Here is a 19,468-nt window from a genome sequence, read left to right on the forward strand (position 1 = left end):
GAACGTTACGTTCCGACAATCTCCGCCGTCCATATTCCAGGGGTGGAAAATTGGGCAGCCGACTTTCTGAGTCGCCAGGGCCTAGCGTCCGGCGAATGGTCCCTGCACCCCGCGGTTTTCTCTCAGATATGCGACCGTTGGGGCACCCCGGATGTCGATCTCATGGCATCTCGGATGAACCACAAGGTGCCGCAGTTCGTAGCCAGGTCCAGGGACCCTCTAGCCGTCGCATGCGACGCACTGGTGACTCCGTGGTCCCAGTTTCAACTTCCGTATCTGTTCCCGCCTCTGGCATTGATCCCTCGGGTGGTCAAAAAGATAAAATCGGAAGGCGTACCAGTGATTCTAGTTGCTCCAGATTGGCCAAGACGGCCTTGGTACGCGGAACTGGTCAACATGCTCGCGGACGTTCCCTGGAGGCTTCCGGACCGTCCAGACCTTCTCTCGCAAGGCCCCCTTTACCACGAGAATTCTCAGTCTCTGAGTTTGACGGCATGGCCATTGAGACCGCAATTCTAAAGGAATCAGGTCTGTCCAGTCAGGTTATTCAAACTATGATCAGAGCCAGGAAACCAGCCTCTTCCCGCATTTACTATAGGTACTGGAAGGCTTTTTTCCGTTGGTGCGATGATAGAAGAGTCTTCCCAATGTCGTTTTCTATCCCGTCTATCCTAGGGTTTCTTCAAGCTGGGTTAGACGCGGGTCTGTCCCTCAGTACGCTCAAGGGCCAGGTTTCCGCTCTCTCTATCCTCTTCCAAAGAGAGCTAGCTTCTCTACCACAGGTCAAGACCTTTCTACAAGGGGTTTCCCACGTGGCTCCCCCTCATCATTCGCCAATAGACCCGTGGGATCTCAACCTCGTTCTTAGCGCGCTCCAGAAGGCGCCGTTCGAGCCTCTCCAGGACATTCCTTTGTCCCTTCTCTCTTGGAAGGTCACCTTTTTGATCGCCATTTCCTCCATCAGAAGAGTTTCTGAATTGGCGGCCTTGTCATGTCGTTCCCCTTACCTCATTCTCCATCAGGACAAAGCCGTCCTCAGGCCCGTTCCTTCTTTTCTTCCAAAGGTGGTTTCCGCTTTCCATATCAATGAGGATATCGTCCTTCCTTCTTTTTGTCCGGCTCCATCTCATCCTCTTGAGAAGTCTCTCCACAAACTGGACGTAGTTAGAGCCCTGCGTGTCTATCTTGCCAGGACCTCTTCCTTCCGTCTGTCCGATTCCTTGCTAATCATCTCTGAAGGTCGCCAGAAGGGCCTTCCGGCTTCCAAATCCACGATCGCTCGCTGGATTCGTTCTACCATTCTGGAAGCGTATCGTCTTCAGGAAAAGCGGCCCCCTCCGGGAGTAAGAGCTCATTCCACCCGGGCTGTGGCGGCTTCGTGGGCTGCTCGTCACCAGGCCTCGGCCATGCAAATTTGCAAGGCTGCAACCTGGTCATCTTTGCACACCTTCACGAGGTTCTACAGGGTTCATACCCAGGCCTCGTCTGATGCTGTGGTTGGTAGGAAGGTTCTGCAGGCGGCGGTGGCTCACCGGCCGACCTGAGCCTTTCGGTTACTTTCGTTCCTTTTTGCTGTTCCCACCCTTGGGACTGCTTTGGGACGTCCCATGGTATTCTGTGTCCCCCAATAAGGCGATAAAGAAAGATGGATTTTTGGTTCTTACCGTAAAATCTCTTTCTTGGAGCCTTCATTGGGGGACACAGCACCCTCCCTGTTTCAGTTGTACCGTGTTGGGTCTTAGAGTCCCCTGTTGGGTTGGTACATATGGTTCGAGTTTTTTCTCGTTGCTTCTCCTACTGCTTTTTCACCAACTGAGGTGCTTGGTGCCTGTCGGTGGGTGTATACTGCCGGGGAGGAGCTAATTTTATTGTTTTTGCATAGTGTCAGCCTCCTAGCAGCAGCAGCATACACCCATGGTATTCTGTGTCCCCCAATGAAGGCTCCAAGAAAGAGATTTTACGGTAAGAACCAAAAATCCATCTTTTGTATGGTCACCATGTCGTCTTACATTCTGGCTAAGGCTTTTCCAGCAGCTGTTTCGGGTGCTGGGAGCATGCTGCACCCCGATGCGCTCATCTCATAACACAGCCGCATTATTGACTGGCGCTGGATGACCGCTTATGATTTGAATTCTACTACCACTGACAATCCAATTTCTTGTTAGATAAGCAGTAGCACTCCTGTCCTCTGCTCTGTGTGGACCTGATGCTAGGTGGCGTTACAATGTGCCCTGGTAGTATATTGCTAGCTGTACAGTACAGAACTGGTTGTCTCTATGTACTATTAAGAAACCATTTGCCAAACCCGCTGCCTTCTATTGGCTGACTTTACACTCAGCTTAGAATTTAGCATGATTTTTTCTTCTGCAGTGTGGATTGCTTGAGTCCTAAATCACTCATTAGAAAGTCATTCACTTGCTTGCTTTTGTTCCTTTTCCTTGCAGGGATATGGGTCTGGAGTTATTTCGCTGTCATGTTGTAAGTGACAAGTTGGTTCAGACAAAAACAATAGATGGCATCCTCCTCCTGATTGAGAAAGAGCGCTCTGGAGAGGCAGTGGACAGAAGCCTGATGAGAAGTTTGCTTGGCATGCTGTCTGACCTACAAGTATGTTTCTGTTAAATGGAGGAATTCAGCTTTATTTGGAAGACAACATTGTAGACTGTTGGGATGGCTTTACACCATGTCCAAAGAGAGAGGACTAACTGAAACCTAGGCCCCCAAATGCTCACCCAGCAAAACTATGCATTGGATTCAAATTAAAGGCCAAATTCATCACGTGCTGGAGTCATACACTCCTGATTCACAAAAAGGTGCACAATTCTTCATGATGTGGTGGTGTGCGCCATACCAGACGTCTTAATCCAGTCATGTACTGGAGTGAGATTTGTGGTGTAAAGAATGCCACAACTCATAATGAATTGGACAGGCTGTGGTTTTACACCCCAGCTCCACCCATTTGGTCAGAGCTGGAAAAAACTGGTGTGAACACGCCAAAAGTTGCAAAATCTAAGTGCAACTCCCAGGTACGTCTAAATGTTACAACTTTTCAAAACGTTTATGCCAGAATGTTGGCTAGAAAGCTTGGATGAATCGGCTTACTGTTTGGGGTTACTGTATATGCTTAGAAAAGTAAAATTGACCACTGCTTGCTCTTCTTTTACAAAAGCTTCCAGGTGTCTCATGGAGGAAAAAGGGAGTTACTGACCCGGACACCTGAATTTAACCCCTGTAGGTGTGGCCGTAGAAACCTTCCCCTTTAAGAACCATTGGACGGCTGGGCATCCCAATTAGTGCATCACCAAGAGGAGTGGTGCGAGGGGGGAATTGGGCACTGATAGTATTTTATTGTCTTTAGTCATGTGGACCCCACAGTCAGAGGCACGTTCCTTATGTAGTACCGTGCCTGCCATTGCTTCCTAATGTCTTGTCTTTACAAGTAGGCGTTGCGCACAGGATTCTCTGGGTCGTGCATATAGGCTGCTCTGCTCATTATTACCCTGTGTGCAACACCCGCTTGTAAAGATTGTAAAGATGAGCTATAAAAACATTTCCTGAACCGTATGGCAGATTTAAAAGAAATAAATAAAAAAAAAAAATTTTTGATTCCTCAGGACAGCAGCCTGGAATATGATAAGAGCAAAATCTGTTCTCTCTTGACATGGTTACAGGTCCTTTGTAAGATTCATCAGTGTTTAGGAATCGGACCCTGTGTTTTTTCCACTTTTTTAACCCTGTATTACAGATTTATTCATACATCAAGGGAAAAAATATAGCTGTAGGTAAGTTACTAGGGTCCTTGAGATGGTAGTGTTATGTGTCAGGCAACGAATCATGGCTTCTGGTTCAAAGAAAAGCACGATCCTGGTCTAAACAGATATTCTTATTCATGATATAATAACTTTTATAGCAGCATGTTGGGGGAATTTCACAGCTGTTCAGTGTGTCTTGGGTCCTTCAGACTCCCTCCTGACTGGGATGATGTGGTATCAAAGGGTTTGACATGTTGAATTACACCAGATTTTTTTTTTCTGCCCACGTGAGGTAAGCCACCACCATAGGTATCTGACAGCAGCTGATTCCACTTTCCCCATTGAAAACACATGCACAGTGGGCTGAGAAAAGTGTGTACCAGTATAGAGAATGTTGGGAGAGCTATATGTATGTCAAAAACTATCTAAGGCCTCTTTCACACTTCAGTTTTTTGTGTCGGTTACAATCCGCCAAAAAGGCTGAGAAGCGGATCCGTTATTAACTGATGTGAACGGATGCCACAGGATCCGTTTTTTGACGGATCCGCAAAATGAGGAAATTTAAAGGAGCCGCTGGCTAGGGTGGGGGGGAAGGAGAGAGAGAGATTTTTTTTTTTTTTCCGGCACCCAGACAGAATTTAGGGTTAAATCAGTGGAGGAGGATCCGCCGGGCAAAAAAACGTTGCAAGCTCCGTTTGGAAATCTTTGAGGATGTTAACGGACAGCAACATTATGGCGGATCCTCACAAAAACGGAGACAATCCGCCAATAATGGAAGTCAATGGGGAAAAAAACGGATCCGCAAAAAAAAATTGCGGATCCGTTTTTTTCAAAACCTGGCGGATTTTGACTGATTGTAAAAAACGGAAGTGTGAAAGAGGCCTATGGTGTACATAGCATATTTAGTATGGTCTACCAGCTGAAAATCAATGACACAAGCATAAACTAACAGTAGTAGGGAAATTTTTAATACTTCATATAAGACCATTGTTTATCTTGCTGCATGACGCATTTGTGTACCTCTCACTATTTTATCTGTTTTGTATAGGTGTACAAAGATTGTTTTGAAGGAAGATTTTTGGAAGAAACAAATTGTTTATACGCGTCTGAGGGGCAGAGGTTAATGCAAGAGATAGAGGTAAGTATGGCTAGCTTTAAATCACTTTTCTTTTATAGTGCCTTTCTACAATTAATTGCATGCAGGTCTGGCGCCTGCACACTGCAGAATTCTGCTCTGCCCTCAACAGGGCAGAGCAGTGCGCTTGCGCCGCAGCCATTTCAGGACGGGAGAAGAGGATGTCATCGCATGAAGAAGGGAGGCACCGGACCGCAATGCCCACCGGACCGCCCACCCCGGTGAGTATAATATAATGTGTTTCTCGTTCGCCTTATTGGTGGACACAGAGACCATGGGTGTATGCTGCTGCCACTAGGAGGCTGACACTATGCACAAAAAAGGTTAGCTCCTCCTCCGCAGTGTACACCCCACCGACCGGCAGGGAATTCCTCAGTTTAGCTTAGTGTCAGTAGGAGGTGGACACGGTTCCTTCATTGGACCCATATCTACCTCGACGTGCGTCGTTCCTTTTCAGGTATTAGGAGGGATACAGTGTGAATAGTCACAACTGTACTCCCACAAAGAGGCTATGAGTACGGCGTGTACTGCCACCCCGTATACTCATAGTTCTCCGGGCGGACCACGGGCTCAGCACAGGTGACGTGCAAGCGAAGACGGATGGTCCTTGCCCCCTGCCTCCCACCCACTCGCCCACCAGAGCCTGTCGGTTGGACGAGGCGCGAAGACGGAGAAAATGGGCAGACAGCGTGGGATACAGAGGTACCTTTATTGGACGGATCAGGAAGACCACAAAGACACCTGGATGCGGTGCCGAAGTAGCGCCGCAGGTTTTCGGTGCCTCCCGGTCGCGCATCCCTTTTTGCCCCAGCTGCGGTGCAGGCCTTCTTCACCCCACCGCCGGTATCTTGTAGAGGGCTACGTCTGGGAGCAGGACTAGGGCGGCGTCTTCTTTGAGGGCGGGCGCGGCTGCCCCTCTGTTCTTCCGCGCCGCCGTGTTAAATTTAGTCCCCAGCTTCAGTTTGGGCCTTCGCGCCCACCGCTTCCACGCCCCCGGTCAGTCTCATAGGCCGGCCAGTTCCTTAGCCCTTCCACCGCCTCTTCAGGCTTGTGGCTGGGAAGGGGGGGGAGGGTTTTCTCTCTGGTGAAGGCGAATAGCTCCGCCTTTTTTCCTGCACTGAAACCGCGCTTTTTCCTCCTCACATTGGGCTGTCGCCATCTTTGCAGCCTGACAGCCGGAGACAGAAGCAGAGGTCAGCGCTCCCTGTCGGTTCCTGGCCAGTTGCAAGGGCCTGTTGCATCTCTTTTGGGGTCACCAGACCGTGAGTACTTCAGCAACTGCAGACTGACACCCTACTCTGCCTTTCTGTCCCCCAACCTTCTGGCATTTCCGCAGGTTTCCATCTTCTCTTCCTTCACGTCATGTCTAATTCTAAGTCTGATCGTGGCCGTCCGCCAGTCCCCACGGGCACCCTAGTCCAGTTCTTCGCATGCTCCTCTTGCAATCGCAAACTTCCCTCAGGTCAGCCTACCCCCATCTGCCTGGACTGCAGCAATCCCGTTCAGCATGACCCCGTCCAGGAACCACCTATTGCGCCACGTGAAAGCGAACCACCCATTCCTGGCTGGGCCTCGTCTCTTTCACAATCTGTGGCAGACCTCACCAGGGTGTCTCAGTCCCTAGTGGCCGTTCTTGATAAGTTTCCCCTGGACACTTCTGCAGGGTCCAGCAGGTCACAGGACGCTCCATCTGAGCCAGCTAGCAGAAGCCGCAAGAGGCCCAGGCAGGATCTCCGGCCGGAATCCTCTCCTGGCCCCTCATCTGCACCCAGTCCTTCCCAACAGTCGCCCTCCTGTGCCTCCTCACCCGAGTCAGGTGAAGCGTTGTCAGATATGTCTTCTGAAGTGATTGTAGAGCTGGAATCTGGCCAGGACGCGGACATGAAGGTTACAGTACAGAACCTCATTGCGGCGATTAACCACACCTTCGAAATCTTTGACTCCCCTGCGAAATCCTCTTGGATCTCAAGCTGCTCAACAAGAGAGTCCGTCTTCACCACTTCCGGATGGTGTCGGTTCGTTCGGTAATCGCTTCCATGGAGGAGCAGGAGTTCATGTGTTCAATAGACATCCAGGATGCCTATCTACACGTTCCCATATTCTCCGGACATCAGAAGTTCCTGCGTTTTGCGGTTCGCCAGGAACATTACCAGTTCGTCGCGCTGCCCTTCGGTCTCGCCACCGCTCCCAGAGTCTTCACGAAGATCATGGCTGCGTTGATGGCCTTGTTGAGGATCAGAGGTCTCATTCTTTTTCCGTACCTCAACGATATTCTGATCAAAGCTCCCTCTTTTCAACAGGCTCGCCTAAGTTTGACGATCGTCCTAGACACCCTTTCCAATTTCGGGTGGATCGTCAAAAGGGAAAAAGTTCTGTCTGGTTCCTACTCAACGTCTTGTGTTTCTGGGCCTACTGTTCGACACACTCGTCGGTCAAGGGTCTTTCTCCCGCAAGAGAAGATTCTCTCCCTGCAGCAGGATGTACGATCGCTGCAGACCTCACGATTTCCGTCCCTCCGAACAACCATGAGGGTCCTGGGAAAGATGGTGGCGGCGATAGAGGCAGTTCCCTTTGCCCAATTTCACGCCAGACCTCTCCAACACGCCATTCTGTCGAGGTGGAACAGGTCAGCTCTGTCCCTGGATCGCCCTGTTCGGCTTTCACGCCGGATCAAGCGGTCACTCAACTGGTGGTTGGCGTCACCTCTCATCCTCTTGGGGCGGTCTTTTCTTCCCGTTCACTGGCAGATTGTAACAACGGATGCCAGCCTCCTCGGCTGGGGTGCAGTGTTCCGCAATCACACTGTTCAGGGTCGTTGGTCGACTCAAGAATCTACTCTGCCGATCAACGTCCTAGAGATACGAGCGATCCATCTGGCTCTCGTCCACTGGGAGAGGCTCCTCAGGGGCCTGCCTGTCCGGATTCAGACAGACAATGCCACAGCGGTGGCATATGTCAACCGCCAAGGAGGGACACGGAGTGTCTCAGCCCTGGCAGAAGTGTCCAAGATCCTTCAGTGGGCAGAGATTTCGGTACCGACAATCTCCGCGGTACACATTCCCGGCGTAGACAACTGGGCCGCCGATTTTTTCAGCCGCGAGGGTCTCGCGGCAGGAGAGTGGTCCCTACATCCGGAGGTATTTCTTCAGCTCTGCCGTCGTTGGGGAACCCCGGACGTAGATATGCTAGCTTCTCGCCTCAACAGGAAAGTCCCACAGTTTGTATCCAGGGCTCGAGATCCTCTCGCAGTGGGCGCCGACGCTCTGGCCATTCCTTGGTCGCAGTTCAAGCTCCCCTACCTGTTTCCTCCCCTGCCTCTTCTTCCCAAGCTGTTGAAGAAGATCAAAGCAGAAGGAATTCCAGTCTTTCTCATCGCCCCGAATTGGCCCAGAAGGTCTTGGTTCGCGGACATTGTCAACCTTCTCGCGGACGCCCCCTGGAAGCTTCCAGACAGGGCAGATCTGCTGTCTCAAGGTCCGATTTGCCACCCCAATTCTCGGCCGCTCAGTTTAACGGCGTGGCTGTTGAAACCGAGGTTTTGAAACGAGCAGGATTCTCCGGTCGAGTAATTCATACCATGATCCGAGCCAGGAAGCCATCATCTTCCAAAATTTATTACCGTACTTGGAAGGCCTATTTCACTTGGTGTGAGGCCAATAACATCGCGCCCATGTGCTTTTCGCTCCCTTCCGTTCTGGCGTTTCTTCAGGCAGGGCTGGATGCGGGGCTTGCTCTCAGTTCCTTGAAGGGTCATGTTTCAGCGCTGTCCATTTTGTTTCAGAAGACGTTGGCCTCCCGCCCTCAGGTCAAAACCTTTCTTCAGGGCGTGGCTCACACGGCTCCTCCGTACCGGGTGCCCGTGGATCCATGGGATCTTAATTTTGTTCTTGAGGTTCTGCAAGGTTCTCCTTTTGAACCTCTCAGGGATGTTTCCCTTTCTCTCCTTTCTTGGAAGGTAGCTTTTCTGGTGGCCATCACTTCCATCCGGCGCGGGTCGGAATTAGCGGCTCTTTCTTGCCGCTCTTCTTTCTTGGTACTTCACCAGGACAAGGTAGTTCTACGGCCTTCGCCCTCTTTTCTTCCGAAGGTGGTGTCCTCCTTTCACCTCAATGAGAATATTGTTCTGCCGTCCTTCTGTCCGAGTCCAACTCACCCTCGGGAGCGGTCCCTGAACAAGCTGGACCTGGTCAGGGTCATGAGCGTCTATCTGTCTAGGACGACTTTCTTGCGAAAGACAGACTCTCTTTTCATCATTCCAGATGGGGCGCGGAAAGGTCAACCGGCTTCCAAAGCCACTATTGTTCGCTGTATCAGATCGGCGATTTTGGAGGCCTACCGGGTTAAGCATCGAGTGGCCCCTCCGGGGATCAGAGCACACTCTACCCGGGCAATGGGTGCTTCCTGGGCGGTACGCCACAGAGCCTCCGCGCTGCAGCTTTGCAAAGCTGCAACCTGGTCTTCGGTTCATACGTTTGTGAAATTCTACAAGGTCCACACCTACGCTTCGGCGGACGCCAGCCTAGGTAGAAGGATCCTGCAGGCGGCGGTGGTGAGTCCTCTGGCCTGATGGAAATTTGTTTCCCACCCCAGGGACTGCTTTGGGACGTCCCATGGTCTCTGTGTCCCCCAATAAGGCGAACGAGAAGACAGGATTTTTGGGTTGCTTACCGTAAAATCTGTTTCTCGGAGCCTTCATTGGGGGACACAGCACCCTCCCATGTTCTCCAACTCCTGTTCTTACTTTGGTTGATTGGTTACAGTTGAGTTGTTTGTTCTGTTTTCAATCTATTCTGTTACTTCTCCTACTGCTTTCCCACTAACTGAGGAATTCCCTGCCGGTCGGTGGGGTGTACACTGCGGAGGAGGAGCTAACCTTTTTTGTGCATAGTGTCAGCCTCCTAGTGGCAGCAGCATACACCCATGGTCTCTGTGTCCCTCAATGAAGGCTCCGAGAAACAGATTTTACGGTAAGCAACCCAAAAATCCTGTTTTTTCTTCTCTTTCAGGTTACATCGGAGGCTTATCTACAGCATTACAGAATGCTGTAGATAAGCCCCCGATGTCTATGCCGGCAGCTGCAAGCTGAAAAAAAGGGTGACAGATTCCCTTTTAAAGGGGATAGCCGGGATTTTATAAAAAAAAAGCATGTAGTTGCTAAAAAAAACAACTACCTGCCTGTTGTACCCAGCGTTGGTCATTGACTGCTCATGCCAGAGATTCAGCAACTTGCTGTCAACAGTGCAGTAGTTTCTCTTCCTGTTGAGTGGGACTACTGGTGTCATGCTTATTGACAGCTGGATCTACACTGCCTAATTGGGGGACATCAGTAGTCCCTGCCTGTCAACAGGAAGAGAAACTCGTCAGCGAGTTGCTGAATCTCTGGCAGGAGCGTTCAATGACCAGTGCCGGGTACAACAGGCAGGTAGATGCCTCTGTTAGCAACTACATGCCTTTTATTACATCCTGGATATCCCCTTTAATGGCTTTCAAAGAGAAGCCAATATCACAGGTAGTGGCACCAGGCAATCTAACAAGAGCAAATCAGTTACCTTATCATAAAGAAGTCATTTAGAACCATTTCCATCATCTTATTGTGCTGCTTACATAGTGCACAATAAGCAGTTTGTAATGACGAGACCCAGACTCGGTAGCACTGACCCTATTGGACCTGCAGAGCAGCTTTGGGTCAGTCTTATGAAACAGTATATAGCTGCAGCTATGAAACAAGCTAGGGTGTCCGTGTGTGTAAATATATTTAGATAAACTTGCCATATCTTCTGTTCTTTGGTTTACTTTCATGCTGTTTTTTCTGTTTCTAGATTCCTGAATATTTACTTCATGTGGATAGGCGTTTAGAAGAAGAGCTTGATAGGGTCATCACATATTTAGACCATGGGACCCAGTAAGTACAGTATTGTCCTATTGTTAAATTGCTGCCTCTCTTACATGCCCGCCAGTTCATTTGCCAGTTCATAAATAGGGGGGGATCACTTTTTAGCCATAGGCTCTCCTCTTCTTTGCATAAAGTAAACTTGGTTTGGTATGTTCAACCAATGGAAAACATCCAGCAAAGACAAGCCTTATATAATAGCACATAGGCCAAGGCTAGATGTGGCATCTCTTTGCCTACAGCCACCCTGGCACAGTGTTTAGAGCAATATTGTTAACATGGGATAATATGATTATAACCTGCGGAATACTAAATCACTATAATTACTATGTCATTGAAACCTATTGAATGAAAAAATACGGGCAAAGCAAAGTTTAAGAGGTTGTCCATTTTTACCCCATATGGGTCTGTAGTTCTGGTTATGCTTTGAAATAATAAAAATAAACAGTACTTTACTACAGGAATCTCCTGCCACCCCATTGCCATTGGTGAGTTTTTGTTGACATGGCTGCTGCGGACACTTGTTGTAAGTGAGACCCCACTGATGAATGCAGGCCAATCCCTGGCAGTAGTGGTCATGCTAAGGCAAAATGCCCAATATTGCTGAGTGCAGTGATGTTATTGCAGTGATGTCACCACTGCAACCCTGCCGACAATGAACTCTAGGAAGCAGCGGAGAGGCGACATTGGGGCCGAAGGGACATCATCCTTTTGTAATATTTTCTAGCATCACTCGTCTGTATGCTTGTTCGGCCTGAAGATCGATAACCCCTTTAAGCTGCTTATATCCTCTTCAGACCAGAACAGTTCCTCATGGTTACACATGGCGGAGCATTGGCACTAATTTGCTATATTTTGAACTGTTGGCATTGAAGCATTTGCAAATCCTTCATGAAGTAATGTCCTATATTTTATCATGCAGTAAACCTTTGATCGCTTGTGTGGAGAAACAACTACTAGGAGAACACTTGGCTGCCATCTTACAAAAAGGTAATTTAATATATAATACTCTGTTTAATGTCTGCAATATTTCTCCTATCCATACCTATTTGCCTGGCACGTAGACAAATTGAGTTCCTGTGGTTTTTGTGGTTTCTATCCACAGACGTCATTATGTCTGTGGATGAAGAGGTTACTGCACCACCCAGTACTGTGTTCTCAAAGTCCTAGCGATAAAATAAATAAAAATATGCAGAATAAGAGGGAAATGTTAGTGCCCCTGTTCTGGATTAAGCAAATCTACACTGTTCAAAAAAAAATAAAGGGAGCACTAAAATACCACATCCTAGATATCTCTGAATGAAATATTCCAGTTGCAAATTTTTATTCACTGCATAGTGGAATGTGTTCAGAACAATAAAACATAACAATTATCAATGTAAATCAAAATTAATATCCCATGGAGGTCTGGATTTGGAATCATAGTCAAAATCAAAGTGGAAAATCAAATTACAGGCTGATCCAACTTCAGTGGAAATACCTCATGAGAAAGAAAAGATGCTCAGTAGTGTGTGGGGCCTCCATGTGCCTGTATGACCTCCCCACAACGCCTGGGCATGCTCCAGATGATGCGGCAGATGGTCTCCTGAGGGATCTCCTCCCAGACCTGGACCAAACATCTGCCAACTCATGGATAGTCTCTGGTGCAATGTGACCTTGGTGGATGGAGCGAGACATGATGTCCCAGATGTGCTCAATCGGATTCAGGTCAGGGGAACGGGCGGGCCAGTCCATAGCTTCAATGCCTTCATCTTGCAGGAACTGCTGACACACTCCAGCCACATGAGGTCTGGCATTGTCCTGCATTAGGAGGAACCCAGGGCCAACCGCACCAGCATATGGTCTCACAAGGGGACTGAGGATCTCATCTCGGTACCTAATGGCAGTCAGGCTACCTCTGGCGAGCACATGGAGGGCTGTGCGGCCCTCCAAAGAAATTCCACCCACACCATTACTGACCCACTGCCAAACCGGTCATGCTGAAGGATGTGGCTGGCAGCATATCGCTCACCACTGCATCTCCAAACTCTGTCACATGTGCTCAGTGTGAATCTGCTTTCATATGTGAAGAGCACAGGGTGCCAGTGGTGAATTTCACACTCCTGGTGTTTTGTGGCAAATGCCAAGCGTCCTGCACGGTGTTGGGTTGTAAGCACAACCCTCATCTGTGGATGTCGGGCCCTCAGACCATCCTCATGGAATTGGTTTCTAGCCGTTTGTGCAGACACATGCACATTTGTGGGCTGCTGGAGGTCTTTTTGCAGGGCTCTGGCAGTGCTCCTCCTGTTCCTCCTTGCACAAAGGTGTAGGTAGTGGTCCTGCTACTGGGTTGTTGCCCTCCCACGGCCCCCTCCACGTCTCCTGGTGTACTGGCCTGTCTCCTGGTAGTGCCTTCAGCCTCTGGACACTACGCTGACAGACACAGCAAACCTTCTTGCCACAGCTCGCATTGATGTGCCATCCTGGATGAGCTGCACTACCTGAGCCACTTGTATGGGTTGTAGAGACCGTCTCATGCTACCACAAGTGTGAAAGCACAACCAACATTCAAAAGTGACCAAAACATCAGCCAAAAAGCATAGGTACTGAGATGTGGTGTGTGGTCCCCACATGCAGAACCACTCCTTTATTGAGTGTCTTGATAATTGCCAATAATTTCCATCTGTTGTCTATTCCATTTGCACAACAGCATGTGAAATTGATTGTCAATCAGTGTTGCTTCCTAAGTGGACAGTTTGATTTCACAGAAGTTTGATTTACTTGGAGTTATATTCTGTTGTTTAAGTGTTCCCTTTATTTTTTTTAGCAGTGTATAATAAAGATGCACTGTCGCCCCCTGCTAAATTTACAAAAATGTACAGTTGTTTTGAAAACTGTCACAAATTTTGTTTATCTCAAAATTTGCTGCTTCAGTGTTTTTAGATTTTTTTTTTTTACTCAGATCTTTCCGTGGTTACTGAAGTATGGTGTTATAATTCCAACAAAGCTGGGACACAATGTAAAATGTAAATAAAGCAAGAATACAACAATTTGGAAATCTTATATTTTATTCACAACGGAACATAGAACTCAGATCAGAGGGTGAAAGTTGGACATTTTTCCATTTCCTGTGAAAATTTAACTCATTTAGGATTTGATGGCAGCAACACATCTCAAAAAAGTTGGGACAGAGTTAACAAAAGGCTGGAATAGTAAATGGAATTAATGGAAAACAGCTGCAAGGTCAGTGTTCAACTAAGTCACAAGTTTGTGTATAAAAAGAGCATGTTAGAGAGGCAGAGTCTCAGAAACAAAGATGGTCAGAGGTTCACCAATCTGTGAACAACTGTGTTTCAAAATTGTGGAACAATTTCTGAGAAGTCAGGTGGTATTTCATTAAAAACAGACATGCAAATTAAGAATTTAGTTATGCAAATTATTGCATGGGTTCAGGAATACTTCCAAAACTCATTGTCTGTTCTCTGTTCAACCCCCAAATGCAAATTCTAGCTCTGTAATGCAAAGAAGAAGTCTTATGTCAACACCAACCAGAAACGCTGGATTTTTCTCTGGGCCAAAGATCATTTTAACATGGACAGTGGCAAAATGGAAAACTCATCTGTGGTCAGAAGGATCAAAATTTGAACTTGTGGTCAGATGGATCAAAATTTGAACTTCTTTATGAAATGTATGCATCTCTAATGGTATGAGGCTGCATTAGTGCCAATGGCATGAGCAACCTACACATCATGAGAAGCATTATCAATGCTGAACTTTATTTAGAAGTTTTGGAACAACATATGCTGCTGTGTAGAGAGGAAGACAACTATAAAGCATTTACTGCATCCATCACATCAGTGTGGCGTCACATAAGAAGTTTGGTTTGTGAACTGGCCACCTCCAGCCCAAACTTTTTGCCAATAGAAAACATAGGCTGTAGGGCGTGCATTAATTTGTTAATGACAACTTTTACTCAGTGTGTGCACATGTGCTTAACCCTATCACGACATATGACGTACTGTTACATCATATGTTGTGTTCCAGACTTTGATGTGGTCTCTGAAATGGAGCTCGACCCGCAGCTGTTAACCTGTTAAATGCTGCTGTCAATCTCTGACAGCAGCATTTAATGCGTTTTGGCAGCATTGCTTGTCATTCCACACTCCCATTGGCACAACCATGACGTGATTGCTTGGCGCCAATGGGTTGCCATGACAGCTGGGGGTCTGTAGAAGACCTTCTTGCTTGTCATGGCTATTTTCTTGTAAAAACCAGCATTTAGCTGCCATCTATAGGAGACTGTGTTTTTTTTATGCTACAGATGATCGCAGCTTCATGTCCCCTAGGGGGACTAACAAATACAGAAAATGTGGAAAATGTTTTTAAAAATATGAATAAAAAACACAAGTTCAAATCGCCTCCCTTTTGCCTCTTTAAAAATAGAGCAATAAAATACACATATTTGGTATTGCTGCTTTTGTAAAAGAGGAGATTTTTGTGTACTCACCGTAAAATCTCTTTCTCTTAGCCTCTAATTGGGGGACACAGAACCATGGGTGTTATGCTGCTGTCCACTAGGAGGCGACACTATGCATAATCTGAAAAAAGATTAACTATGGCTCCTCCTCTGCAGTATACACCCCTGGACGGCGTCAGCCTTCTCCAGTTTTGTGCAAAAGCATTAGGAGGAACGTAACAATAACAACATAACCATGCCTGTAAGAAGGCTACTATGTACGAGGTCAAAGAACAATATGAGAACTCAACCGTAACAACGGCCCGTAAGGGCAACAGGGTGGGAGCTATGTCCCCCAATTAGAGGCTAAGAGAGAGAGATTTTACGTTGAGTACACAAAAATCTCCTTTACTCTGTTGTCTAATTGGGGGACACAGAACCATGGGATGTCCCAAAGCAGTCCCTGGGTGGGAAGCAATGGACGAATATTGTGCTAGCAGGTCCCTAAACTTGGGGCACTGCCGCCTGCAGAACCCGTCTACCCAGGCTCGCATCCGCTGAGGACTGGGTATGAACACTGTAGTGTTTCGTAAACGTGTGTAGGCTAGTCCAAGTGCCCGCCTTAGACACTTGTTGTGCCGAAGCCTGGTGCCGAATGGCCCAGGAGGCCCCTACTGCCCATGTAGAGTGTGCTGTGATACCGGCCGGAAGAGGGGAACAGTTAAATCGGTAGGCCTCATGTATGGTGGACTTGATCCACCTGACAAGGGTAGCCTTGGAAGCCGGTAGTCCCTTGCTACCGCTTTCCGGAAGAATGAAGAGGGAATCAGGCTTCCGGAAGGGTGCAGTCCTGGACACGTAAATCCACAATGCTCTGACGAGGTCAAGCGTATGCAGAGCCTTCTCCACTCTATGAACCGGAACCGGACAAAGGGATGGCAGCGAGATTTCCTCATTTAGGAGGAAGGTGGACACAAACCTTCGGAAGGAAGGATGGTACCGTTCGGAGAACCACCTTGTCCTGGTGAAAGGCTAGGAAAGGCCGTCTTCAGGAAAGTGCTGACAATTCCAACACTCTGCGTAACGAGGTGATTGACACTAGAAAAACCACTTTCTGTGACAGAATGCAGAGTGGAACTTCTTTAAGGGGTTCGAAGGGTGGTGCCTGCAATGCTGTCAGGACCAGATTGAGGTCCCACGTTTCCAGTGGACGTTTGTAGGGGGGAACCAATCGGGAAACTCCCTGGAGGAAAGTCCTTACTTGCGGTTTGGTTGCAATGCGCCTTTGAAAAAGAACTGAAAGCGCTGACACCTGACTCTTAAGCGAGCCTAGGGATAGCTTGGCGTCTAGGCCCGATTGAAGAAAACCTAGTACCTTCGGGAGGGAATAAGGGAGTGGGACTTGTCCGTGAGATTCGCACCAGGAAAAGAAAGCTCTCCAGGTACGATAATAAATCTTGGCGGAGGCTGGCTTCCTTGCCCTGATCATGGTCGCAATGACTTCCGGTGAAAACCCTGCCTGGGTTAGAATCCAGGTTTCAAGGGCCATGCCGTCAAATATAGAGCCCCTGAATTCTGATGGTAGAACGGACCTTGAGACAGAAGGTCGTGACGGTCGGGTAGACGCCAGGGGGCGTCTGCTGTAAGTTGAACGATGTCGGCGTACCATGTACATCTGGGCCAATCTGGCGCGATGAGGATGGTGGGAACTCCCTCTTGTTTGAGCTTCCTCACAACCCTGGAGATCAGGGGGAGGGGTGGAAAAATGTACAGGAGTTGGAACTGGGACCAGTCCTGGACCAGGGCATCCGCTCCAAGCGACCGCGGGTCGTGTGTCCTGGCCATGAAATTGGAGACCGTGGCATTGAGATGGGATGCCATTAGGTCCACATCCGGGGTTCCCCAGCATTGACAGATCCGGTATAAAATCTCAGGATGGAGAGACCACTCCCCCGAGTCCATTCCTTGCCTGCTGAGGAAGTCGGCTTCCCAGTTTTCTACACCCGGAATGTGGACCGCAGAGAGTACCGACCTCGTGTCTTCTGCCCAGTGGAGGATATGTGCCACTTCTCTCATCGCCTGGGCGCTGCGAGTCCCGCCTTGGTGATTCACATATGCCACAGCCGTGGCATTGTCCGACTGTATCCGTATGTGCGAGGCTGCAAGCAAGTGATGAAAGGCTCTCAGTGCCAGGAAGATGGCCCGGATTTCCAGGATATTGATGGGCAAGGTCGCTTCCCTTAGTGACCACTTGCCTTGTGCCCTGTGATGTTGGTGCACCGCCCCCCAGCCTGTCAGGCTTGCATCGGTGGTCAGGACCTTCCATTGACCTGAGAGAAAGGGTTTTCCTCGTGCAAGCGAGGTTGGCTTGAGCCACCAATGCAGGGACCTCCTGGTTGACGACGTCAACTGGAACTCCCTGTCGAGGGAGAAGGGATTCCTGTCCCAAGATCTGAGTATGACTAGTTGAAGAGGCCTGAGGTGAAACTGGGCAAATGGCACTGCCTCTATTGCTGCTGCCATCCTGCCGAGGACTCTCATGGCAAACCGGAGAGATCGGGGAGGACTGCGGAGTAGTGTACGAACTCCCAGACGGATGGCCAGTGTCTTGTCCTTGGGAAGGAGCAGCAGGCCCCTGGAGGTGTCGAATAACATTCCCAGGAAGGTTAGAGTCTGACTCGGGGTAGTCGACGATTTCTGTAGGTTGACTAACCATCCCAGACGACTCAGTGTGTCTATTGTGATTGAGATACTGACCTCGCAGTCCTTGAAGGTGGAAGACTTGATGAGAAGGTCGTCCAGGTACGGGACGACTAGAATGCCTCGAGTGCAGAGCGTCCATGGTGGCTGCCATGACCTTGGTAAACGTTCTTGGAGCCGTGGCGAGTCCGAACGGAAGGGCGACAAACTGGTAGTGGTTTTTGTTGACCGCGAACCTGAGAAACCTTTGATGGGCGGGAGCAATTGGTATGTGCAGATATGCGTCTTGTATGTCTATGGAAGCAAGGTATTCTCCCTGCTCCATGGATGCAATGATGGACCGGAGGAACTCCATGCGGAAATGACGGACCCGTACATATTTGTTGAGCTGTTTTAGGTCTAGTATGGGCCGAACACTGCCTCCTTTCTTGGGAACTACGAACAGATTGGAGTAGAACCCTCAATCTTTCGTTCGCGGGAACCGGCACCACGACTCCTGCCTGAAGGAGAGAGGAGACCGCTTGGTGGAAGGCACGAGCCTTGTCTGATGGTGTTGGCGCAATAGAGAGGAAGAACCGGTTCGGTGGAATGGAAGTGAACTCTATCTTGTATCCGGAAGACTATTTTCCTGACCCACCTGTCTTCTGTAATAGGCAGCCAGACTTGCTGAAAGAGTAAAAGTCTCCCGCCTACTGGTGGGGTGTCTTCCGGAGTTCGTGAGTCATGATGAATCAAAGTTCTGAGGTTTTCCTCCCTTGGGTTTCGCTTGGCCTGCTTTCGACAGCCAAGTCCTGTCCGGTCTCTGCGCCGTCCATGGGTTGTCCCTGCGTGGAGAGCGATTACGGTTTGCGCTGGGCTCGAGACGGACCAGCCCGAAGAATTCCGAAAGGATCGGAATCGTGTCTGGTTTCTTCGTTTAAACGTGCGTTTCGGTTTTAGTTGAGGGAGAGAGGTACTCTTACCCCCAGTGGCATTGGCTATCATTGTGTCCAACTTTTCGCCGGAAAGCCTTCCAGTAAGGTACGGAAGATGCGTGAGGGACTTCTTTGAGGCCGCATCCGCTTTCCATTCTCGCAGCCAGAGGATACGCCGAATCGTAATGGCGTTTGCCGCTATCCCCGCTAGACCTCTTGCTGAGTCTAGGGCTGCATGAAGCATGTAGTCTGCTACCACTGCTATCTGGACCGCTTGGTCCAAGAGCCCGGCATTTGAAGCTTGAAGACCCTCCTGTAGTTTTTTGGCCCAAGCCAGGATGGCCTTGGCCGCCCAAACTGAAGCGAACGCAGGGGCCAGGGAGGCCCCTGCTGCTTCAAAAATGGAACGAGCCATGCGTTCTACTTGCCGGTCTGCTGCGTCCCTGAGGGTTGAGCTGTCTGGCAGAGAGAGTAAGGTCTGCGCTGCTAGTCTAGATACCGGGGGGTCCACTTCGGGTGTATCTGTCCACTGTTTGGTGTCTTTCTGTGAGAAGGGGTACTTTGCTTCCAAATATTTGCGGTTGGCAAATTTTTTCTCAGGCTGCGAAAACTGTTTAGTAAGTATCTCCTGAAACTCATGGT

General features: G+C 49.0%; 1 protein-coding gene across 2 annotated transcripts in view; it reads left to right on the top strand.

Moving 5' to 3' along the window:
- Positions 1–19,468, top strand: part of CUL4A (cullin 4A) — a 132,806-nt gene that overhangs the window by 37,040 nt on the left and 76,298 nt on the right. For both annotated transcript variants that reach the window (XM_073563545.1, XM_073563546.1), the window contains exons 7-10: positions 2,445–2,607; positions 4,801–4,890; positions 10,707–10,789; positions 11,700–11,767. In XM_073563545.1, coding sequence (XP_073419646.1) covers positions 2,445–2,607; positions 4,801–4,890; positions 10,707–10,789; positions 11,700–11,767 — 404 coding nt within the window. The remainder of the gene's footprint in view (positions 1–2,444; positions 2,608–4,800; positions 4,891–10,706; positions 10,790–11,699; positions 11,768–19,468) is intronic.

Source organism: Dendrobates tinctorius, unplaced genomic scaffold (genome assembly GCF_039654945.1).
Source record: "Dendrobates tinctorius isolate UK_male_01 unplaced genomic scaffold, ASM3965494v1 ptg000394l, whole genome shotgun sequence".
Lineage (NCBI taxonomy): Eukaryota > Metazoa > Chordata > Amphibia > Anura > Dendrobatidae > Dendrobates > Dendrobates tinctorius.